Source organism: Salmo salar, chromosome ssa18, assembly GCF_905237065.1.
Source record: "Salmo salar chromosome ssa18, Ssal_v3.1, whole genome shotgun sequence".
Taxonomy (NCBI): domain Eukaryota; kingdom Metazoa; phylum Chordata; class Actinopteri; order Salmoniformes; family Salmonidae; genus Salmo; species Salmo salar.
In genome coordinates, this window is record NC_059459.1 from 66,288,390 (window position 1) to 66,313,707 (window position 25,318).

General features: G+C 42.9%; 3 protein-coding genes across 8 annotated transcripts in view; 2 read left to right on the plus strand and 1 right to left on the minus strand.

Moving 5' to 3' along the window:
• The first annotated feature begins 520 nt into the window (after positions 1-520).
• Positions 521-11,409, plus strand: LOC106577763 (erythropoietin). 3 transcript variants are annotated; one of them, XM_014156090.2, is made up of 5 exons: positions 521-787; positions 7,298-7,428; positions 7,995-8,081; positions 8,296-8,460; positions 9,990-11,409. In XM_014156090.2, the coding sequence occupies exons 2-5, from the start codon at positions 7,318-7,320 to the stop codon at positions 10,131-10,133; spliced, it is 507 nt and encodes a 168-aa protein (XP_014011565.1). In that variant the 5' UTR covers positions 521-787; positions 7,298-7,317; the 3' UTR covers positions 10,134-11,409. The 3 variants fall into 3 exon arrangements, with proteins under 3 accessions (XP_014011565.1, XP_014011563.1, XP_014011562.1); XM_014156088.2 differs by lacking the exon at positions 521-787 and adding an exon at positions 1,112-1,216; XM_014156087.2 differs by lacking the exon at positions 521-787 and adding an exon at positions 1,225-1,695.
• Positions 11,410-11,947: 538 nt separating this feature from the next.
• Positions 11,948-12,976, minus strand: LOC106577764 (ribonuclease P protein subunit p20). Its single transcript, XM_014156091.2, has one exon. The coding sequence runs from the start codon at positions 12,896-12,898 to the stop codon at positions 12,629-12,631; it is 270 nt and encodes an 89-aa protein (XP_014011566.2). The 5' UTR covers positions 12,899-12,976; the 3' UTR covers positions 11,948-12,628.
• Positions 12,977-13,395: 419 nt separating this feature from the next.
• The window catches only part of LOC106577760 (GRB10-interacting GYF protein 1-like), a 30,137-nt gene continuing 18,214 nt past the window's right edge, over positions 13,396-25,318 (plus strand). For 2 of the 4 annotated variants that reach the window (XM_014156082.2, XM_014156085.2), the window contains exons 1-6: positions 13,396-13,693; positions 17,488-18,047; positions 18,231-18,294; positions 18,893-19,022; positions 24,881-24,976; positions 25,172-25,289. In XM_014156082.2, the coding sequence (XP_014011557.2) occupies positions 18,260-18,294; positions 18,893-19,022; positions 24,881-24,976; positions 25,172-25,289 (379 nt within the window). In that variant the 5' untranslated portion in view covers positions 13,396-13,693; positions 17,488-18,047; positions 18,231-18,259. Of the gene's footprint in view, positions 13,694-13,954; positions 14,084-17,487; positions 18,048-18,230; positions 18,295-18,892; positions 19,023-24,880; positions 24,977-25,171; positions 25,290-25,318 lie in introns of those variants that run through there. The other 2 variants (XM_014156083.2, XM_014156084.2) reach the window with 2 other exon arrangements.

Below are 25,318 nucleotides of genomic sequence, written 5' to 3' on the forward strand. Positions count from 1 at the left end.
CCATTTCATGAAGCTCCTGACGAACAGTTCTTCTGCTGACTTTACTTCCAGAAGCAGTTTGGAACTCGTAGTGAGTGTTGCAACCGAGGACAGACGATTTTTACGCACTTCATCACTCGCCGGTCCTGTTCTGTGAGCTTGTGTGGCCTACCACTTGGGTGCTGAGCCATTGTTTCTCTTAGACGCTTCCACTTCACAATAACAGCACTTACAGTTGACTGGGGCAGCTCTAGCAGGGCAGAAATGTGAACAACTGACTTGTTGGGAATGTGGCATCCTATGAATGTTCCACGTTGAAAGTCATTTTACTGCCTATGTATGTTTATGAAGATTGCATGGCTGTGTGCTCGATTTTATACACCTGTCAGCAACGGTGTGGCTGAAATAGCCGAATCCACTCATTTGTAGGGGTGTCCACATACTTTTGTATATATAGTGTATTTGGACAGGAACCTCGCAGGGCTCCATGCCTCTCCACCCCCGCCACGCGTGGCTGTGTCTCCTAGACAGCAAGCTACAGGTCAGGGAGACAACCGCTAGAGACTTGCGTCAACAAAACTGGGTGGGGGGTGTTTGCGTCTCAACAAAGCTCTAAGATGTTGACGCTAAAGGCCTCTGAGGAATACCATCAACATGCAAATAACGGCATTATTAAAGTAACAATCTAGGACAAGGCTATTTCATTTGGTAATGTTCTAGGCTGTCAGCGCACCATGGCGCACCGGCACTTCTGGCACACTTGCATTACAGGATTACAAAGAATGTCACTGTGTCCAGTGAATCAAAAGTGAGGAATATTTGATCTATTGTTTACAATGTTATTTCTGTAGAAATTGTAGTCAGCCAAGTGAAAAATGTGTACAGGGATCAGAAGATTTGTGAATGGGAAGTCCCTGCTTGCTTTTTTATAACATGATTTACATTTGGGTACTATTGTTTGAAAACATGGATATTATTTGAATGACAATATAATAAAATAAATGTCCTAAAACAAAGGAAGTCGTTCAGATAGTCATCACAGGACAACGTAACTTTATTTTCATTGTCATCAATTTTAAAAAAATCTCACGAATCAGTTGTAGAAACACCTACCGGATAACCCAGGGACCATAAAAGAGCTTCGGGTTGCAATTAGTGGGCAATAGACGGGCCAATGTGCGAAACGGCGAGGATCCTGTGAGGGACTATGCAGATTCCGATATGGAGTTGCCACCCAGTGAGTAACTAGTAATGCTTTAGTTTTATTCTACTGAAGTTGAATATTTTCATGGTTTGGCAAAGGACGACCTGAGTTGAGGTTTTATAGCTCTTGTCTGTGTTGATGCGTAGGCCTGAAGAGCGTGCGCTCATCCCAATCGGCTGTATGGCCTTATCGCTTTGCTGAGGGGAGGTAAATACGCGTTTTAGTGACTTGCCAAAGCAGTGATGAAAAGCCTGATAGATCGTTGCTCCGGTGAGGAGGCTACTTACTGTAGCCTATATTTGGCTCTGACTGGTAGACGCACCTACCCAGCACTAAGCTCCTCGCATTCAGCACCTGGAGAATACGAACCAGTACACTGGGCATGGTTGGGAATTTTTAATGGACCGATGGCTTTTGCATGTTGAGGAGTGGGTGAACAGATGTTATTATTTCGCGCAATGTGTTTAAACGACACATCACTGCTTTGCGAATGTTCCACAATTCAAGTCGAGGTAAGACCGTTTTCTAATTACTTGGTATGCTATAAACGAAATAGTCTGCTAAAGTCACATTTTCTGGTACGACTAATAAGGAGGCTATACATATTATACAGCCCAAATAATGTGGAGCCTAAATTCTGTCGATGTGCCCTTGGGCAAGGAACGTAACCATAGTCGCTCTGAATAAGAGCGTCTGCTAAATGTACATATCAGCATTTCAACCACGTTTTAATTTTGGCTTTCAAATTATGCTTTCCTAAAGGAACTTTATTACAGTAAATGTAGTTTATTTTCACATCTAGGTTTTGACAGAGAATGGGACAACTACGTGCGTAAAGTCCCCTATATCAATAGTCAAGTGAGGCGAAGCATGGACGCGCAATATCTCCGCCGTTCCAGCTCAAACAGTTTGGGATTTTGTGTAGTTTAAAAAAAATACATTTTATTGATTGATCGATTGATTTAATCAGAAGGTACTCATGGTTGACATATGCACAGTACTTTTTTACCCATGACCTTTCCATGAGTACCAACTCAGTGGCCTTGTGGTTAGTGTCATCCCTGAGATTGGAAGGTTGAACTGATGGATTGGGGGTAAAGCCCTGCCCTGCGATAGAAGGCTCAGTATCCTGTCCAGGGGGTATACTTGTACATCCAGTTGGCTCAAGCTACAGACAGAAACAGGAGAGAGGCTCCTGCCCTATGGGCCGTTCCTGCTCTGACAATGCTACTTCTTACTTATCATGAGTAAGGCTATGGATGTGTTTCCTGTTAGTTAACTGTAGCATGACTGCAATGTCGAGGCAGCAAGGAAGTGACAGGCTTCAAGTTAATGCTGATTAATGTTAGAATGGGATGACTTTACATTTCTCTAAGGATGATTTAACAGACAAGGGATTTCCATAGAGGAAGTCCAGGATTCCACCCTTTGACTTTGCATTACATTGGGATTCCTCACAGGAAATGATGTCACATCAGTGTGACCTGCTTGCTGATTACTCACAACTTTGCACTTTCAGTCTAAGAGACAAGGCTGGCTGTGTAGTAGGTTGTTATACATCCTATATCTGTCACTCTTCCCAATGGGATTGAAGTGTTGAGTTCACCTCTAAGAGAAAAGGCTGGCAGTGTAGTAGGTTGTTATACATCATTTATCTGTCACTCTTCCCAATTGGATTGAAGTGTTGAGTTCACCTTGAGAATGAACCAGTGTCATGTAGAAGTCATTTGATTTATTAAACGTCAAGAGTAGGAATGAAATCGTCTCAAACGAGAGCATCACTGACAGCTAGGTGACCTTTGAGAGATTAATCTGCCACTCTGTGTCTGGTGCTTGCCAAGGTTCACCATCAGTGCACAGCACAGAACTAGACCCTAGAATGGCAAAAAATAGAAGTCAAATCTTGGCATTTGGTGCTGCTGGCACAGGTTCTGTTACCTTTCACTTTGGCCAGCTTCCTGGACTCCAGAGTCCCTGTGCTCAGCACGTGACTGGCAGACAGGCAGGCAGGCAGAGTAGTCTATGGGTCAGCGTTGTCAGTCAGTGAGGGAGTCTGGGAGTGAGTGAGTGTGGGGGCATGGGGGGGCATAGGGAGGACACGCAATCAGTCTCACACATAGGTCGGCAAAGGTCGGGCGGTCACACTAATCAACTTGTTAAACATAGTGATTGAAAAGTGTGGAATTCAGACATTCAACCCTAGAGGAGGTCAGTTATGAGGTTGGCTATGCTGCTCTTTCCAAACCACCTACAACCTCTCAGACTGGAATGGGGTGTAAGGTTATATGAGTGTAATCCATACTTTTGTTTGTCTTGTCATTACATCGTGTCTCTAAGTACCATGCACACACACACACACACGCACACTTAAACACACACACGCTGCTGCTGGCCTAATTTCTTTGTCTCCAAAGAACCAGTGTGGGGTTCCACTATGTGACACAGATAATCAGCATTACTTTAGAAGCATGCGACCATATCACCGCAGCTAGTGCTTATAGCTGACTTAGTTACGACTAGGGTTGCAAAGCTATCGGTAGTTTACCAAAGTTACCAGAACTTTTAGTAGTTTTGGTAATTAACAGAAAGTCTATGGCAATCTATTGTAACTTTGGTAATTTATACGTGATTAACTTTTTTTTAAAGTATTCATATATAGCATAATTTTTTTTATATCAGTCCATATTGTCCATGAGTTTCTAATAGATGGACAATGTGGTTATTCATAAAACATAAAAACACACTTTTATTTATAAAATAAATAAAAGTGTGTTAAAAAAACAATATGCTGAAACCCTCATATTAAACACCAATGGTATTCACTAAGTTGATGGGATAATGTTTTACAGCTTTGTCATTCAAGTTGTTTGAAAATCATCTTATTTCATTATTTAATATACACTGAACAAAAATATAAACACAACTTGTATAGTGTTGGACCCATGTTTAATGAGCTGAAATAAATATTCCAGAAATGTTCCATACGCACAAAAAGCATATTTCTCTAAAATGTTGTGCACATTTGTTTACATCCCTGTTGGTGAGCATTTCTCCTTTGCCAAGATAATCCATTCACCTGACAGGTGTGGCATATCACGAAGCTGATTAAACGGCATGATCATTACACAGGTGCACCTTGTGCTGGGGACAATAAAAGGCCACTCTAAACTGTGCATTTTTGTCACACAACACAAATTTGAGGGAGCACACAATTGGCATGCTGACTGCAGGAATGTCCACCAGAGCTGTTGCCAGAGAATTGAATGTTCATTTATCTACCATAATCCGCCTTCAACATAGTTTTAGAGAATTTGGCACTACGTCCAACCAGCCTCACAACCGCCGACCACGTGTATGGTGTCATGTGGGCGAGCGGCTTGCTGATGTCAACGTTGTGAACAAATGCCCGGCCTAATGCACCGCCCCACGTCGCAAGGATCTATGCACAATTCCTGGAAGCTGAAAATGTCCCAGTTCTTCCATGGCCTGCACACTCACTAGACATGTCACCCATTAAGCATGTATGGGATGCTCTGTATCGACGTGTACGTCAGCATGTTCCAGTTCCCACCAATATCCAGCAACTTCGCACAGCCATTGAAGAGGAGTGGGACAACATTCCACATGCCACAATCAACAGCCTGATCAACTCTATGCGAAGGAGAGGTGTCACGCTGCATGAGGCAAATGGTGGTCACACCAGATACTGACTGGTTTTCTGATCCACGCCACTACCTCATTTTTTAAGGCATCTGTGATCAAGAGATGCATATCTCTATTCCCAGTCATGTGAAATCCATAGATTAGGGCCTAATGCATTTATTTCAATTGACTGATTTCCTGATATGAACTGTAACTCAGTAAAATTGTTGAAATGTTCATGGTGCGTTTATATTTTTGTTCAGTATATTTTACATGTGATGAGACCACACAAAGAGCCAGAGACAATTACAGACATCTGTAAAAAATTGGAAGTACCCAAAAGAGACACTAGATGTCTTGTAATAGATTACATAAATCCTTGAAAGATGCCAAAGTTCTGGTAGTTTACTGGTAAACATAGAAAGTTCCCAGTAATATACCCTCCCTTTCCAACCCTAAGTATGACACAGGGGACAACACAGACAGACAACATAAAGGGGTTTTATGTACACACAGGGTGAAGACCCTGAGAGAGGGTTAGGGTTAGAGGGGGCATTTCCTCTGACCCTTAAAAGGGATCTCTGTGAGTCCTCTTTGTCCTCCCCACAGCCAACATTGTTTTTTAAAAACATCAATGGTCTAAGAAAATCTTTTATTATCTGAGTTTAAAAAAAATCTTGGTTGATAAGCCAACTTTCTATGTTTAGACAACTAAAGGCTAAACCCAAATAATTGGCAAACATTTTACTGAAGAATCTTTTTGGGGAAACAGCTGCGGAGGCTACCAGTGCTCAGCCTGACACGAGGCAGCCTTGGAGAGCTGTCTGTAATCTGTAGCATTTTACTGCGTCAGTGAAAGAGCTCATTCAGCACGATGTCCATATTTGTATTTATTATGGATCCCCATTACTCTTCCTGGGGTCCAGAAAAATGAAGGCAGTTATATGACCTGAACAACTACATTGAACTGTCATGTGTAACACATAGGGTTTACCACAATTATTATGGAACAGTTTGCTCTAGGAGAGGTCCGTGCGAGACTGAACACGTGGAAAGGCCGGGGGTGTATTCATTCCGCCGATTCTGTTGCTAAACGTTTCTTAAACGTAAGCAAACAGAACGAAACAGGGAGGGACTTACCTGATTTGCCCAATACAAACTCTTGTTTTGCTCTGTTTGCTTCCATTTGGTTCTTAAATGGTAAACGATTTCCATAATGCATACATCACTGTTGAGCCCATTTTTACCAGGCTGTCACTAGAAATACCACAAAATGCATACACTCTAAGAGCACACATGAGCCAGTATGCATGAAGTTCAGGAATACATAGACAGCAGATTTCCACAAAAGCACTGTTATGTGCTGTGTACAGCAGCATTGTGCTGGAATACTAGCCACTCTGTGTGTCCAGGACCATGTCTGATCTCATGTTCTGGATGACAGATCACAAGTAACCTTGACCCATTGCATTGCTTGCAGGTCAAGAATACCAAGTAACACCCAATTCAAACAGTTATTCTTCTACAGTGTAAAATAAATAATCTTGGCCTGAATAGAACAACACTAGTTTGTCTTGAGTGAAGAGGCAAGCAGTGGAGAACATAGTTACAGTAGTGTGCTGAGAGACCCAGCCCGTGCTACAGTAGTGTGCTGAGAGGCCCAGCCCGTGCTACAGTAGTGTGCTGAGAGGCCCAGCCCGTGCTACAGCAGTGTGCTGAGAGGCCCAGCCCGTGCTACAGCAGCACGGTCAGAGCAGGAAAGAACAGTTCAGACGTCAGAGTATGGGTTTGACTTAGGGGTAGCTCCTGTGACTGGGTGGTTAGTATGTTGCTCCTAGGTTCACAGGGGGGTTGCAAAGGCCCATGGGATGGGCTCAAAATATGTGGCAAGGAGATGGGGGAGGGGATGCTACAGAGGATGAGAGGCAGGGAAAAGGGATTCAACTTGGGACAGATGGATGTAAACAGAACTGGGAGAGACTAATAGAACCAGAGAGGTCTGGGTAGAGAGGGGATGACACCTACATGCATAGGCTAGCATACATAGCTCCAAGCCAATGGCATGTATTTAATGAGAGTTTAAAAGCCTGAACACAGCTATTCATTCATTGGCATATATATATATGAAGAAAGACATTCTTTGCATCAGTATTAGTAGTGTTGGAGCTCCTTGTGTAGTGATGCAACATGCAATATGACTCCCTGCTAACATACAGGATAAATAACATCCAGAGTCCCTCTTGTGCTCAATACTAGTGCCAGAGCATGATTGCATTTGACTCACCCAAATACAGACACATGTAGTCTATACGTAATTAGTCAGCCTTGCTCAAATCCACCCCTTGCCCCTACCCCTTAGATAACATGTTTTCCATATTGTTTATGGGTTAAGCTACATATTGGTTATGGCTGATAATGGTATGGAGTGTTGATAGTGTGTTTGCTGAAGCCCCTCTCTGTGTGTGTGTGTAGGACTCTTTACGTTCCTGCTGATGCTGTTGGAGTGGACCAGACCAGGCCTACCGTCCCCCCTGCGGCCGATCTGTGACCTGCGGGTTCTAAAACACTTCATTGAAGAGGCCAGAGATGCCCAAGCAGCCATGGTGAGAGACACACCACATCCATGTCTGGTCTGGTCTGGTCTGGTCTAGTCTAGTCTGGTCTGGTCTGGTCTGGTCTAGTCTGGTCTGGTCTGAGCCCTTATTAATAAATCGTCTAAAAGTAGGAGTGCTTATCTGAGATCATGGCCCCCTCCCCCCTTTTCAGTTCTTTATAATCTTATGGCTCAGACACACCAATAGAGTTCGCTGGCTGAGAGTACTCTGAATATCATTTGTGAACTGAGTGTGCACCGATTTCACATGTAGAGTCGCATGAAAAATAACGGAGGTCGGACCTTTACAGCCGGTGGTCCCTAAAACACAGTGCGGACACCACGCAGACGAACGCGAGATCCACATTCGGTGCGATTTGTGCGAGCTTTAAGAGGAAAACTGATCCTTAATCAGCATTCATATTCACCCTTTATGAATACGGGCCCTGGCCATGAACTGGTGCTTTTTACAGTGATAGTGATAGTTACATTTCATCTCACACATCTCTCTTATTTTCTATCAATTTTTTCTTGCCCTGTTTCTTTTCTCCATCCATCTCCCGCTCCCTCCCTCAGCTGACTTGTAAAGAAGGATGTGGTCTTCCAGAGCCCGTCACTGTTCCCCAAACCAAAGTAGACTTCAGCGTCTGGGAGAGAAAAAATGTAAGTAACAACAGTCTCCCTCTCTCTCTCGCTCTCTCTCCAAGAAGAAGAACCAGTCTACCTAAGAATGTGCTCTACTGTTATCAGATCAGCAGTATATCCTGTTATCTCATTGCAGAGCCACATGGAGAGAGTTTGGGCATTGATGTTTCAACCTAAACCACATGGCTCTGGTCAACTGGTGAACTATGTCTGTCTCTGTGTGTTTTTGTAGGCACTGGAGCAAGCTCAGGAGGTACAGTCTGGCCTGTGGCTGTTAAACCAGGCCATTGGCTCGCTACGAGCCTCCGTCACCAACACAGCGTTGCAAAGCCACATAGACAACAGCCTCATAAACATCTTCAGAATAGGAAAGGTGCTGCGCAGCCTCAACATCCAGGTGAGCCAGGTCAGGGAATAAAAGTGCAAGGGCTTGTGGAAGTTGCTATTGCAGACAAGCATAGGAATGCATAGGAATGAATGGTCACTATCTTATGTTCACTTTGGGCCCTGTCCAGATGCATTCCTAGAGACACGCAATGTTTAACCTGAATGACCCAGTTACTGCTATTCCCACACAGTGGTTGGAGCTTGCTGCTGATGGATAGCTGTGTCATGCTGACTGTACGCTCTTTGGGGGAAAAAAGGTGTTATCTAGAACCTAAAAGGGTTCTTCGGCTGTCCCTATAGGAGAATTCTTTGAAGAACCGCTTTTGGTTCCAGGTAGAATTCTTTTGGGTTCCATGTACTGTAGAACCCTTTCCACAGAGGGTTCCACATGGAATCCAAAAGGGTTCCACATGGAATCCAAAAGGGTTCCACATGGAACCAAAAAGGGTTCTTACTGGAACCAAAAAGGGTTCTCCTATGGGGACAGCCAAAGAACCCTTTTGGAACCTGTTTTTCTAAGAGCGTAAGGGACTGTTAGGTAGAGAAATTCAGAGAATCCCCTCGGGGGCGGTGGTTCTTAGATAGTAGCAGAAATGACAACAACCACACTCACATCCACCAGTGAGTTGGGGCACTAACTGGCAGGCAGAGTTTACTGGGTATACACCAAGGCCATGGAAAGACAAAATTAGCTCCAGTCATTCCATCTGTCCTTTCAGGCTTAAGGGTTACTGCAGAGCTTTCATAGTATAGACATCAAATCTAACAGCGCCCTAGGCTTGTACCTTGGTGAAATACTGCTGAAATACTGCTGATATTCCTTCATCATGGGGATATTTTTTTAATCTTTATTTTTTAAATCTTTTTTTATTTATTTTTAATCTTTCCATCCAGTCTAGTGTCTAGTGGCATGTGTCATTTTTTAAATATTGATTTCATGGTTGTGTTCATTAGGGTACACTGTAGCGAAATGTTGTACCACGGAAAAAGAAAACAAGCGCTTCTTGGACAAGTTCAGATGGAATCTCCCCGTTTCTCGCCGTTTCGGACAGTTTTCTTCTGGTTTTTGCCAAGTGAACAAAACCCAGTAGGCTACTCCATTTTGTGTATACTGACCAGGCTTGGGCGATATACCATATACTGGGGTATTTAGACATACTGACGGGGGGCTCCGGTAGTGCGTGTTATGCCACTGCTTATAAATAAATTATCTAAGATATGCCAAATAAATGATATCCAACTCAGGGCTCCAGCTATGCATTTGGTTTGCTAACTTGCTAGCTAAGTGGCTAGATGGCAAGATCAAAGTTATTGGTTACAGCAGAGACCATCAATCCCCTCCTGGATTAAGATCCATGTTGCCTAAATACATTTTGTGTGTAAAAAAAAAAGTACATTTTCTAAGAAAGAGCGCCCCTTGTGTGCACATCCGGTAATACCATATACCCCGGTATGGTACAGAAACGATATGATGGTAGGAACATCTAGATACTGTCCAACCCTAATACTGACATATTTCTTCTCCTGTCTTCCTGTCAGGAGTGCACCCCTCCAGCAGGAGGAGTGCCTGGAGGAGAGGAGACATGGCGGGTGTCGTCTGCTTCAGAGCTGCTCCAGGTCCACGTCAACTTCCTGCGAGGCAAGCTGCAGCTCTTGCTGTCCAACGCGCCCGTCTGCCACTAGGGCGGCAGCTTATTGGGGCTCTCCGAGGCGGGGCCGAGTTGATTGGAGCTTCCCGAGGCAAGGGGTGGGATCTGACACTATTGACCCTGCTTGTTGCCAGGTAGAACTCTAAAAGATGAGTGTGGACCAGATCTTCACAGGAGAGAATGAAGCTATATGGACAGAACAGTTCCTATTGGACTTTAAAAGGAAAAGAGCAGGTAGCACCTTGAACATGGAGATGAGGGAAGTATGTGGTTAAGAAATCACACGCCGAAAATGAATGGGGCCTACAGAATACACAGCTCCACAGCTCTTTAATGGGCAGTCTTCAGCACTTTGTGTGTGTCTGTATGTCTTTTAGCATGAGTGTAATTCTGTGGCCCCTACTGCAATGGAATGTGAGTTCTCATCGCCAAGCCCGCGTAATCGACACAGATTGCACATGATGACACCTTGTTGGAGTTCTACTCAACTGTCATTGACTGCCTATCAAATACCAGAATGAGGGGGCCTCCTAGCCTGTACCACAAACTCTTCAAACACCACCTGCCTCGTTCTTAAAACACAACACTTTTCCAACTGCTGTCTATCAGTGTCCTTATATGTATTTTATATTGCTAATGTAATTACTTATTTATAGAGATTTATATTTTTACTTTTAAGCTGCAGTTACTGTCAGGACTATAGTATTATGAGAGATATACTGTAACTAGGAGCTGGAGACCACAGTTGAGCTCTAACGATTGACCATAATTACTGTATACCACCACTGAACATTGTTGTTAAGATATTTGTACAAGTCAATATCCAACTGTTCACTGTCTGTTACCCTTTGTAGAAGAAATGATCTGTGTTTGTATGTACTGTATGTGTGAGAGAGTACCTGTATGAATGAGTTTTATACAACTCCTTATAACCCTATTGAATGGACTAGAGGGGGGGGGAAGAAACAGAAGCAGAGGTTCTGTCGGTTGAAGGAGGAAAAGATTGAGCGGAAGAGGGAGAGGGGGGCTTACGTGAGAACTCCGAAGCTATGCTGTGATTATCAGTGTCTGGTTTATGCAGACCAGCACTCAAATAGAGCTTCGACGCAGATAGCATGACTGCCAGGAAAAATATTGATTGGTTCTCATGATGAACATCCTGCATGCCTCTCTCTCGCCTTCATTCAAGCAGCAGCCAATCAAGCGCAATCCTGGGAACCTTTGGAGTCGCTGACGTTGGGGATTCTTCCAATTTCTGGATTAGTTTTTTTCCTCCTGTGTTTTGTTTCCCGTATTAAAAGTCTTGCAGGCACGTTGCTGATGTTTGTACATGTTTTTTCCTGTTTGTTTCAGATGTTTTGTCCCTTCTATTACACTGCCATTTGGTATTTAAATACAAAATATTATTCTTAGATTAAAAGGATGGATGAAAACAATGCAAGAGGAAGTTTGTCTGTGTGATAAGTGCCTCTCTTTTGAAGTCCAGATATATCTGGTGTTGAAAGAAAGCCTTGTTTTGGGGTTGCATACTTAGCAACAGTTCAAATTAATTCAGGTAGAAAACATGTGTATTGTCAAATTTCAAACTCAAATCATGGTTCAATAGTTTCGCATACCTGAAACATGCATTGTGCAAATGAAGCATTCTATTGTCACCTAGTGGAAATTCACTGTTACTATACCTGTAAAAATGACCGGATTATAGTTTTGCACTTTAATGTTTTATTAACTTCAGTACTTTTCTAATTTTATTTTATGGCACATAAAAAAATTTGATTGAAAATATACAATAAATACTGTATATACATGTTCAAATACTGAAGCTAAAAAACAAAATGTGGCCAAAAGTCAAATAAAAAATAAACATTTATTGACTCTTCGACAGAGCTAGATTTGAATGTATGGAATCGGTATGTAAAACACATGATTGGCATGTCTCATGCCCAGACTTAGTTTGTAAACTTAAATTTGACCAGAAATGACTGAAATATTACTTATTTCCCATGGTCAAATAATATTCAGTGTTATCACAAGAAACAAAAAACGTGTAACAAATACATTTTATGAAAGATTCAAATCCACAACCTTTTCAGAGATTAAACATATTCCCACATGTGGAAGAGGTGTATTGTAGCTTGCATGAGTTGGTGTGTGGTCTGTCCCATTTCCTATGGGAGTTTGTTTCAGGCAGTAAGGGATTGTCTGGAAATGACGATGCAATGAAACAACACACTCTTGATACTGACAAATACACTACTCTGACTGACATCATGCATGACAAAATATGTAACAAAACTGAGAAAGAGATTCCAATAGTTCATAGATAATTCTCCCTGCATCTAAACAACACTGTCAGTTTTAACCACTGCAGGTGGATGGAATAAGTGTACCCCTGATATGACTAGACTCCATCAGTACGATATTACAGACACATCAATGGAGGTAGTTAGCCATATCCAAGCTAGGGACGATAGTTGTGTTTTGGGTCACTGTGGGTCTGGGTAGAACACATTGATATGAATAGCAGAGTTATTCCGGGAGCGCGCACGTGTTGGCTGCCAGCTGTAGCGCCCCCTGGCTACTGGCCTGGAGCTGCAGGGCAATGTTGATGGCCCTGTTGATGGCCAGGCCCAGACCGTGGACACAGATCTCTCCGTGGCCTCCTCCTTCCAGCAGCTTTTGGCAGCGGGCCAGCTGGGCCCGGAAGTCTGTCTTCATGTTGACGTACACGTCGTTGCGGCGCTTGGGCAGCTTCCTGGGGAGACGCTTGCGTAGGGTGTACTCTATGGGGTCCATCATCACCGCCGTACCAAATTATTCTTATTTTTCGTCTATCGTGCTGGAGACTTTCAACCTGACTATGAACGTCCGGAAACACAGAGGTGCCCCGGAAGTAATCATTTCATAATGACAACGTTCTCCTCCAACAGGGAATTATTAAAAGTAATATTGCGCCACCCTCTGACTGCTCGAGAAATTAAAACAACGTTGCAGTCTGACCAGAGTGACTTTTCAAATCAAATGGTTCGATTGAATCGGTGCGATAGTTATCTGTTACAAATTTGCAGGCGCAGCCCCCCATGTAAACAACACGCGTGCATTATAGCCTAGGCAGCGGATAGTGAAGCAGATATAACGCTCACTTTCGGCTGCCTAATAAGCGATGCACAGTGCGGTGTTTCGTATGTGGATCGATTACGGACCCACTACAACCACTTGCGAGCACTTAAAAAAGGCGTTATTAGCTTCAACCAAATTGACAAGAATTATACATGTTGTGTATGCTAAGTTATACATGCTGTGCAAACGGGGTGATTCATCTTACAATAGTATACCGATATACCTAAACACTGGTCAACAACCACTAGTAACGCAAGTCAATGTAAAGTCACGTGGTGCGAGTAGAACGGCCATCTTTCTCTGAAAACACAAACAACAAGAGTAGCGAGCCGACAAGACATCAACACGCAGTGACCGTAGGAGAGGGGGGAAATAATACATACAATATTTTTAATCATTCACAAAATATTGAATGAATGAAGATTGTACACAAAAATAACGTATTTGAAAAATAAACAACATTGCTTCAGTAAGGTAAGCTATGGTTGTTAGTGTCACATATAGTAGCTAGTTAGTTTGCTAGCCGCTTGATTTAGCTGGCAAATCACTTAAATATGAGAGGGCACACGCAAACACGAGTCGAATGCCTAGCTAAATTATCTTGTTTAAGAAGATAGGGCTGTGAGCGAGCCGTTGTAGAGTGTTTTTTATCGATTACCATTGCTGTTTTATTGGTTTGTTTTGCTCAGGTTGTGGAAGGCCAAAGTAAGCAGCGAGGTAAGGTTAGTTGTAGCTTGGGCGGCGGATTGACGAGGGGGGAGCGCGATTAACACACGGCGGGCACTCCGCCCCTCTTCGCCATATCTCGTGTCATTTGAACCTTGGACGTAAACCCAAGGCCTTACACGGCTAAAGATACACAGTGTAAGTGTTATGTAATCTAAATATGATTAGCTGGAGAAATCAGTGTTCAATGATAAGTTACCCAGGTAGTTAACATTTTAGCTAAAAGCGATTGTCCAGTTCATTTTCAAATTGCGTTTTTGACTCGAGCCTTGTTAACGTTCCTACATGGCCCCACAACGCCGGTAATGTTAGCTAACTAGTTGCTACTCGAATTCCAAACAAGCGGGATACTGTAGTAACTCAAATAAGTAATTTCCATAATGGTGAAACTTTAAGGAAACTATTTATAAATTATCTGACATTAAAGGCAGTAACAAGCTGATATTATCACTTTATTTTTCTTAAAATAACACCGGAATCCTGCTAGGTAATTGTCGTTACAGAACCGACCAATCGGACACCGGTTGGCCATGTTGTTTACTGTAGGCTAATATTGGACAGATTCGATTATTCTGAGCCGCGGGGCACTAGTATATGGTCTGTGACTTGAACGGGCAAACACGGTGTGGGAGGAGCGCCCTCTTAACTCAAACAGTGAGGGGGTTCGATTAATCTCACCGGGGTGGCCGCGTAGGCAAGTTTTGCATCGGCTGATTAAATTCGATTTGGAAGCGGGGCTGCCTCCTGGGCGTGAGCCAGGTTCCCGTATCAAAGCCCATGGCGAAATCTGCTCAAAAAGAAACTGACGTAATTACGCGCGTGTAATAAATAATATGATTCTGTGTTTATGTGCAAAAGTCCACCTATGCATAACTGGGCATCTCTAGGAAGAGGAGAAGCCATAGAATTAGAATCACCTGATCAGATTGTGCTAAGCCCCTCAGACTATGGCATTCTATGAATTCTAATTCTATGGGGACAGCACTACAAGCCCATAGCCTAGGTGTCTGACTGTTGGTTGTCTGTTTTTACCGCAAAGCCTGGGGTTGGCATTCTGTTCCTTGGATATTGTTGTTGCCATTGTGTTTTCAGGTTCTGTCTCCAACTGGTGCAGTTTTTTTGTAAGTGTGTGACATCATAATTGTATTAGTCGCTGGGGCTCAATTTCTGTTTAAATTGAAACTTAAGTTAATTATTATTGACGGCAAAGGTCTTGCACTGTTGACTATTAATTTGTGTGAGGAAAAAATACACATAGGAACACAGATGCATGCTCATGGTGGAAGGCTAGAGTACAGTAGCTGTGCATCGTTTTCCATGAGTTTGCCTACAACTCCCGCACCTGCGGAAAGTACCTAGATGTGCGTATGTTCTTCAGCTAGAGTACAGTAGCTGTCATATTATACAGAAAAAGAAATCCTGAAAATGTCAAATGCTTTAAGAAGTTTACCAATCAACACTCACTAAGCATTCCAATCTGCTTTAAAAAAATGTTTTAGGTAGGGATGCACGATATATCGGTGAACATATCGGAATTGTTCCGATGTTGTCCTACCGGAGTTACACATTAATAGCGTCACTGCTATTACCTTCACGACATACGTACTATTGAACGCTGTTTGGGTCTGTGCGTGTCAAAAAAGATACAGTAGCATTGTCAAAGCTCTACAGAAAAGTCAGCAAACAAGCAAACACCAGCCACCAACTATGTGTTTACAATACCGCGTTGGTAATAAAGCATAATTTGTTTGACCGCAACTTCTGGGGTAGCTAGCTTTAGCTTGATACCTAGCTAGCACCAATACAACCAGCCTGAAAACAATGACCAGTAAAAACTGCAGTCATTTTCATTATTCTTTGCAGTGATTTAGGAATCCTTGTGAGTAAGTATTAGCTAGGTTGCCACTTGTTCGCCTATTGAAAATGAACATCAGTTCATGAAAATAAATAGCTAGCCAGCTACTTAACCCTGTTGACAAAAGCTAATGTTATAAGCAGCCAGCTAGCTTCATCTGGCTGGTGAGGCTCGACCGGACCGGGTTATGTGTTGTGAAGCTTGCCACATTAAGGATTAGGCACAATAGTGGAATTTGCAGTTTGCTTTCAAAATAAAAGTGTGTCATTGACAGTGATGCGAATGAATACAAATTGTATAATTATGGAATACTTTTATTTTGCAGGCTAACCGCAAAGTCCACTATTGTGGCCAGCTTCACATAGATGGGTCCGACCACCATTATTCAAATAAGATGATGACACCTAGCTATATAGCTAACTATAGCTACTGAATCAGATTTTCGTTTAGCTATGTTTTTGGGGAAGAACATTGTTTGCATCCATGAGCTAGCTAGCTTTTTTTTAATGACCAGCACTGTAGGTGTGCGAGACAACTTTACCAGCATCATAGCATACGTATCGATGAATCGTTTTGACATATGAAATACAAGTGATGGTATAATCAATGTGTAATAACTAGGTAAAAAATGTATGAACATGTTTAAATTATTGTGACTTGCAGTCATGCAGGTCCTGATTGGTCAACAAGCTTATTTGACACGTCAAATAGTGTTAAATAGTATTTTTTTTGACATGCAAAGAACCAAACGGCGTTCCATAGAAATCCTGGTTGAGAATGAAACGACTGAACAAATGAACAACTAAACAGCACAGCAAGTAAGTGAAAGAAATAGGTTTTGATTATGTTTTACTGGTAATGGGGACATACGTAAATGCTGACAAAATAACTTTTTGGTCAGTGTGTGTAACCTTTTATTTAACTAGGCAAGTCATTTAAGAACAAATTCTTATTTAAAATGGCGGCCAAACCTGGGCGACGCTGGGCCAATTGTGTGCCTCACTATGGGACTCCCAATCATGGCCGGATGTGATACAGCCTGGATTCGAACCAGGGACTGTAGTGACGCCTCTTGCACTGAGATGCAGTGCCTTAGACCGCTGCGTCCGTGTGTGTGTTAACTATTTAACTTTACTAGAATGCTTAAAAGGCCGCAAAAACTTTAAATATCGGTTATCGCTATCAGGTTTTTTGGCAAGGAAAATATCGGATATCGGACAAAAATGTCATATTGGTGCATCACTAGTTTTAAGGCAAAACAAGAATCCAATTAGAAGGCTGTCTGCCAAACAGTGACTGGGTGTGTGTTTCTTACTCTTCTGTCCCTGTGTCTATTTGTGTGGGTTAATTTATTTTCAAATCAAATTATATTCGGCACATGCGACAAATACAACAGGTTTCACCTTACAGTGAAAGGCTTACTTACGAGCGCTTAACCAACAATGCAGTTTCAAGAAAATACCCCCCAAAAAGTAAGAGATAAGGATAACAAATGATTAAAGAGCATCAGTAAATAACAATAGCGGGGCTATAAACGGGGTACCGGTAGAGTCAATGTGCAGGGGCATCAGTGTCGAGGTAATTGAGGTAATATGGACATGTAGGTAGAGTTATTAAAGTGACTATGAATAGATAATAAGAGAGTAGCAGCACTTGCTATTATTCACTTCTTTTTCTTGTTTTGCAGCAGTTTGAAGGGAGGTGGTCAGGAATCAAAGGTGTCCTCACCTGGAGAGTCTCGGTCAAGCCACGTTTCAGTTGGAGAGAGAACGACAGAAGGAGAGGGAAGAGAGGGAGAGGAGGAGGGAGAGAGTCGCGTCTGTTCCTGGCAGCTGTTCCAGCAGCCTGTTTTCTTCCCTGCGTTTAGATTTAAATCGAGAAGGATCTTTATTTTTTTAAGTGTGATATTACTGCTGTTGTCGTCCAATCATTATTGTTACTATCGACAGTGTTTTATTTTGTTTGTTTCATTGTTATTGACTTGACAGTTTATTCCAATTTCTTTGTTCTTGTTTTTTATTTGTACTACTTTTTTCGGCTGTGAGCAGAGGCTTCTTCCAAACTGTTCTCTTACCCGAACCAGCACTCTATCCCCTATACACACTTGAAACAGGCAGCTATTCTCTATCTCTGTGTGTTTTGGGGAGCTCTGTGATCACAGCTAAATAAGCACCACTCAGCCTTCTCACCTAAGCCTAACTAAGCCAGTCCTAGCCTGATCCAGCCTGGTCCGATCTTCTGGACAGGGTAAGAGCAAAGTGCGTGTGTGGGTGGGGGGTGTTCTTGTCTGGAAAATGCTACGCCTAGTTGGTGTGATTATACTGCCTGTATGCGTGTGCACACGTGTTTGTCGGTGTGACCAAGCATGCATGCTGTGTGTTAGTTGGTGTGTCACTGACAGATGCATCCTTTTCTTGCACTTTTCTCTAGATACTCAGCTCTATAAAGACGTAAGGAATATGACTGCTGAGACACTTAACTTCGGCCCCGAATGGTAACTCAATCTACTTCTCTTCCTCTCTCACCGCTCTTGCTACTCCATCCTTACCACTGTTGATCCGGACTCCTTCCCTTACCCTCCTCGTCCTCTTCTTCTACTTCTATTCTGTCCATTTCCTCTCCTGGGTGCTGAGCCCTCAGTAAATGTTTGTGTAGAGATTAATGTGAGGCGGGAGGGAGGCGTAGGCCTTGGATTGGTAGGCGGCCAGTGGCTGGTCACCTCTAATGGACTGCTGGCTGCTGTGCCGTGTGCATCTTGGTGCTCCGCCAACCACCAGATCACTCCACCCACCAACGTAACGTTTGCATGCAGCAGTGCACACACACATTCGATGCCTTTTTCCACTTTCCTTCCCTTTTCTTCAAAAGTACTGGCTGGATATGGGGTGGTGGCTTTGTATCCCGAAAGTTTGTAAAATAGAGCTATTGTTTGTGACAGCAGGTCTTAGAATCTAGTATTTTCTAAGACATTTTTCAATTAAATGCTCAGATTGTAAATGAGGTTACTATTATACGTTTGTGGTGTTTGCCAAGAAGTGAGTTGTGACGTAATCTGAGTGTGAATGTGTGTTGACTGTCGTCCCCCCCCCCAGGCTCCGTGCACTATCCAGTGGGGGGAGTGTGACGTCCCCCCCTCCTTCCCCCGCCATGCCAAAGTACAAGCTGGCCGAGTATCGCTACGGCCGAGAGGAGATGTTAGCACTTTATATCAAAGAGAACAAGGTGAGCTGGAGGAAGCCACACGGTGCTCAGTCTTATGAAATAGGTGGTTACAAAGGTCAAGATGAAGTCTGTTGCTGCTGTGGCTACTGTTGCTGCTGCTGTGGCTACTGCGGCTGCTGCTGTGGCTACCGCGGCTGCTGCTGTGGCTACCGCGGCTGCTGCTGTGGCTACCGCGGCTGCTGCTGTGGCTACCGCGGCTGCTGCTGTGGCTACTTGGAGATGAAATGGTCTGAAAATTTCATATCACGATTATAGTGACCAAAATTATCACGGTTATCAGTATTATCGCGGTATTGTTAAAATGTGCTGGAAATGTTCAATAAGTACTGATATACTGAAATCATTTCACCAAGTTTAATATTTAAAACCAACAAACAACAAATACAATTAGCAGCACTTTTTGTGTGCATAAACATTAAAATAAGAAATGGCATCATGTCCTTTGCAATGTATTAGGAAAGGGCTGCAGTGAGGGCATGAGAATTTTTTGATGTGGGTACATAAGCAGCCTGCCTTTTTAAATGCTTCCTCGAGTGTCTGTCACAATTGTAGAGGAGGGACCAGTAGCATCACTGGGTTTGCCTGCTGCACACTGTAAACAAGGGAATAGTGACTTTATTATTATTATTGGTGTTACATTATAATTTATTATTCACACACACACACAGTCTATCTTCTGGATTGCATTTGAGTATATGCGATGACCGCATGCACAATTTACATAAATACAAATGAGTCTTAAGAAGACAGTGATAGTAATTGCAATGAGCCCAACAATTGACATAAATACAGGAGTCTTGTATAGGAGTATATAGTGTTTCTCCTGTTGGAACACTTTAACAACCAAGTCGACGTCTTGACGGATTTTAAATGAACAAAATATGTTGGTTGGTTGACTAAACTACATAACGTGTTATCGTGTGCAATGGGCGAATAATCTGCAGACACACGACTCATACAGCAGCAGAATAATGTGTAGTGTTTTTACAAGAGTACCGTAAATTCCGGACTATAAGCCGCAACTTTTTTCCCACGCTTTGAACCCCGCGGCTTAAACAATGACGCGGCTAATATATGGATTTTTCCCGCTTTCAATTTTTTTTTTCTCCAAAAAAACATTCTGTGACGTGCTCAGTTTTTTGGCGGCATGAAGCTTTCATTAGACCAATGAAATTGCCGAACGGGTTAAGGTCAAACAACTTTTTTGTTTACTATTTAGATTAAATTGAGCGCTCTCAAACTTCCCATCATTCTGATTACGGTAGTCATTTTGTCACCCTCATCATGGCAAAGACACGGAGAAATGCATATGATGCAGCTTTCAAGTTGAAGGCGATTGATCTGGCTGTTGGAAAAGGAAATGGAGCTGCTGCACGGGAGCTTGGTCTTAATGAGTCGATGATAAGACGTTGGAAACAGCAGCGTGAGGAATTGACTCAGTGCAAAAAGACAACTAAAGCTTACTGCTAATTTTTTATTTTTTGTTACAAGCCATGTTTCGTTAAAGCCTATTTATTTTTGTTACAAGCCGTGTTTCGTTAAAGCCTGTGTAAAGTTCATTTGTTTCAATGTACTGGTAGGCACCTGCGGCTTATAGACATGTGCGGCTTATTTATGTTCAAAATAATATTTTTTTTAAAATTCAGTGGGTGCGGCTTATATTCAGGTGCGCTTAATAGTCCTGAAATTACGGTAGGTAACACTGAAAGCTTCAGTTTACATTATTGACAAGCTATTAGCAAGTTAGACTGACAAACCACATCATGCATTGAGCTAAAAGTTAACTTATCTTGCATTTGCTATAAAGTAGTGGGTGGTGGTTGCCCCCTTTCGCAGCGATTTTGTTGTTGCATGTTCGACAGACAGGGTGACCATCTTTGATTTAAGTTTCCCTCAGCATTCATGTAAAACCCAAAATACGACCGCACTTTAGATTTGGTCCTCTTAGAAGGCTGAAAAATCTCCAGAGCGCTGTCACTGCCTTCCACCATGTTTTCACACAAAACAAAAACCACTTTGCAGGCTGCGCCTGCGTCAGACTGTTGCTAACTTTGGTTGATGCTGGACAATTTACACCGTTCGTTTTAATGATAATTAAAATTTGAAACGGTAATACCAATCGCTGGGAATTTTACCGTGGTTTATTGTGAAACCGGTAACCATTTCATCCCTACTGCTACTACTACTGTTGCTGCTACTACTACTACTCTTGCTGCTACTGTTGCTGCTGCTACTGTTGCTACTACTACTGTTGCTACTACTACTGTTGCTACTACTACTGTTGCTACTACTACTGTTGCTACTACTACTGTTGCTACTACTACTGTTGCTACTACTACTGTCGCTACTACTACTGTCGCTACTACTACTGTCGCTACTACTACTGTCGCTACTACTACTGTCGCTACTACTACTGTCGCTACTACTACTGTCGCTACTACTACTGTCGCTACTACTACTGTTGCTACTACTACTACTGTTGAAACTACCACTACTACTGTTGCTACTGTCACTACTACTGTTGCTACTGTCACTACTACTGTTGCTACTGTCACTACTACTGTTGCTACTGTCACTACTACTGTTGCTACTGTCACTACTACTGTTGCTACTGTCACTATTACTGTTACTACTACTGTTACTATTACTGTTACTACTACTGTTGCTGCTACTACTACTACTGCTGCTACTACTACTACTGCTGCTGCTGCTACTGTTGCTGCTGCTACTGTCGCTGCTGCTACTGTTGCTGCTGCTACTGTCGCTGCTGCTACTGTCGCTGCTACTACTGTCGCTGCTACTACTACTACTACTACTCTTGCTGCTGCTGCTACTACTACTGTTGCTACTGTCGCTACTACTACTGTTGCTACTACTTTTGCTGCTACTGTTACTACTACTGTTGCTACTACTACTGTTGCTACTGTTGCTGTTGCTACTGTTGCTGCTGCTACTGTCGCTGCTGCTGCTGTCGCTGCTGCTACTGTCACTGCTACTGTCACTGCTACTGTCGCTGCTACTGTCACTGCTACTGCTGCTGCTGCTACTGCTGCTGCTACTGCTGCTGCTACTGCTGCTGCTACTACTACTACTCTTGCTGCTGCTACTACTTTTGCTACTATTGCTGTTGCTACTGTTGCTACTGTTGCTACTAATACTGTTGCTACTACTACTACTCTTGCTGCTGCTGCTACTACTACTACTGTTGCTACTGTTGCTACTGCTACTCTTGCTGCTACTACTACTACTGTTGCTACTACTACTCTTGCTACTACTACTGTTGCTACTACTACTACTCTTGCTGCTGCTACTACGACTACTGCTACTGCTGTTGCTGCTGCTACTTTTCTACTGCTGCTGTTGCTGCTGCTACTTTTCTACTGCTGCTGTTGCTGCTGCTACTTTTCTACTGCTGCTGTTGCTGCTGCTACTTTTCTACTGCTGCTACTGTTGCTGCTGCTACTTTTTTACTACTGCTACTGTTGCTGCTGCTACTTTTTTACTACTGCTGCTGTTGCTACTTTATTACTGCTGCTGCTGTTGCTGCAGCTACTTTTCTACTACTGCTACTGTTGCTGCAGCTACTTTTCTACTACTGTTGCTGCAGCTACTTTTCTACTACTGCTACTGTTGCTGTTGCTACTTTTCTACTACTGCTACTGTTGCTGCAGCTACTTTTCTGCTACTGTTGCTGCAGCTACTTTTCTACTACTGCTACTGTTGCTGCTACTACTACTACTGTTGCTACTGTCACTACTACTGTTGCTACTGTCACTACTACTACTGTTGCTGCTACTACTTTTCTACTGCTACTGTTGCTGCTACTACTTTTCTACTGCTACTGTTGCTGCTGCTACTTTTCTGCTACTGCTACTGTTGCTGCAGCTACTTTTTTTACTACTGCTGCTGTTGCTGCTGCTACTTTTTCTGCTACTGTTGCTGCTGCTACTTTTCTACTACTGCTACTGTTGCTGCAGCTACTTTTCTACTACTGTTACTTTTGCTGCAGCTACTTTTCTACTATTACTGCTGTTGCTGCTACTACTTTTCTACTACCTACTACTGTTGCTGCTACTACTTTTCTACTACCTACTACTGTTGCTGCTACTACTTTTCTACTACCTACTACTGTTGCTGCTACTACTTTTCTACTACCTACTACTGTTGCTGCTACTACTTTTCTACTACCTACTACTGTTGCTGCTACTACTTTTCTACTACTACTACTGTTGCTGCTACTACTTTTCTACTACCTACTACTGTTGCTGCTACTACTTTTCTACTACTACTGTTGCTGCTACTACTTTTCTACTACTACTGTTGCTGCTGCTACTTTTCTACTACTACTGCTGTTGCTGCTACTACTTTTCTACTACCTACTACTGTTGCTGCTACTACTTTTCTACTACTACTACTGTTGCTGCTACTACTTTTCTACTACTACTGTTGCTGCTGCTACTTTTCTACTACCTACTACTGTTGCTGCTACTACTTTTCTACTACTACTACTGTTGCTGCTACTACTTTTCTACTACTACTACTGTTGCTGCTACTACTTTTCTACTACTACTGTTGCTGCAGCTACTTTTCTACTACTGTTACTGTTGCTGCTGCTACTTTTCTACTACTGTTACTTTTGCTGCAGCTACTTTTCTACTATTACTGCTGCTGTTGCTACTACTTTTTTTATTACTGTTGCTGCTACTACTACTACTACTACTACTACTACTACTACTACTATTATTAGGGTGTCAGTTAGCTTAGCAGTTAGAGCATTGGACCAGAAATCAAAAGGTAGCTGTTTCGAATGTTGTTTCTACTACTACTGTTGCTACTACTACTAGTAGTACTGCTATTGCTACTACTACTTTTTTACTACTGTTGCTACTACACCTCACGACACAGCGCCTCCTCCCCTATTTGACCTAGATAGTTTGTGTATGCATTGATATGTAGTCTACGTGGCCTTTTAAAAAAAAATTATGTAGTTCTGTCCTTGAGCTGTTCTTGTCTATTAATGTTCTGTATTATGTCGTGTTTCATGTTTTGTGTGGACCCCAGGAAGAGTAGCTGCTGCTTTTGCAACAGCTAATGGGAATGCTAATGAAATACCAAAATACTACTGCTGCTGCTGTTTCTGCTGCTGCTGTTTCTGCTGCTGCTGTTGCTACTACTACTATTAGCTTAGCGCTTAGAGCTTTGGACAAGTAACCGAAAGGTAGCCGGTTTGAATGTTACTTCTACTGCTGCTGTTTCTACAGCTACTACTGCTGCTTCTGTTGCGGTATTGCTACTACTGCTGCTGTTGCTAATGCAGCTGCTACTACTACTACTACTGCTGCTGCTGTTGCTACTACCGATACTACTGCTGTTGCTGCTGTTTCTACTACTGCTATTAGGGTGTCAGGTAACTTGGCAGTTAGAGCATTGAGTCAGTAACCAAAAGGTAGCTGGTTCGAATACTGGAGCCAACAAGGTGAACATTTTGTCGATGTGCCCATGAGTAAGGCACTTAACCCAAATTAACACCAGGGCGTTGTACTACTATGGCTGGCCCTGTAAAACAACACATTTCTCTGCACCTATCTGGTGTATCTTTTTTTTCCTACTGCTGCTACTACTTCTGCTACTACTTCTACTTCTGCTGCTACTACTGCTACTTATGCATTTAAGTCCAGGAGTACGCTTAACTTGAGCCCTGCAACCTGCCGTAATTGTGAAATATGACATGTAATGGTGGTATGACTGATTTCATGTGAGGTTATGCTACAATTCTAAAGTGTTTTGTGTTGTAAACTTCCCCATATTAAGTTGTTTGTTTACATTGTGTTGCTGTTGTGTTCTCTTGTTGTGTCCAGGCCCCGGAGGACATGCAGGATAAGGAGTTTGCTTCTATTCTGCAAGATGAGCCCATGCAGCCGCTGGCACTGGAGCCTCTCACTGAGGAGGAGCAGGTTGGACACACACACACACACACACACACACACACACACACACACACACACACACACACACACACACACCTGTCTCAAACTGCTGGTCATACAAGCTGCTAAACACTCAAATCTATTTTATCTCTGTCTGAGAGACACATACTTGATCACACCCAACTGACATTCTGCTGACATTCTTTCATTCTCTCCTACCAGAGGAACTTCTCAATGTCTGTGAACAGTGTGGCTGTGCTGAGGCTCATGGGTAAAGGAGGGGGTGTTGCCCCAGCAGGCGTGGCCCGAGGCAGAGGCACCACGCGAGGAGGAGGCCGAGGTGAGACACAATATCAATAATTGCTCCCT

What these genes read in the sequence shown, in the direction of transcription:
- LOC106577763 (XM_014156087.2), top strand. Translation starts at nt 1,674, where the DNA reads ATGTTCCACAATTCAAGTCGAG. An exon ending in GCGTCTGGGAGAGAAAAAAT is followed by an intron (nt 8,082 to 8,295) that starts GTAAGTAACAAC and finishes GTGTTTTTGTAG; the next exon opens with GCACTGGAGCAAGCTCAGGA. An exon ending in TGCGCAGCCTCAACATCCAG is followed by an intron (nt 8,461 to 9,989) that starts GTGAGCCAGGTC and finishes TCTTCCTGTCAG; the next exon opens with GAGTGCACCCCTCCAGCAGG.
- LOC106577764 (XM_014156091.2), bottom strand. Translation starts at nt 12,898, where the DNA reads ATGATGGACCCCATAGAGTACACCCTACGCAAGCGTCTCCCCAGGAAG.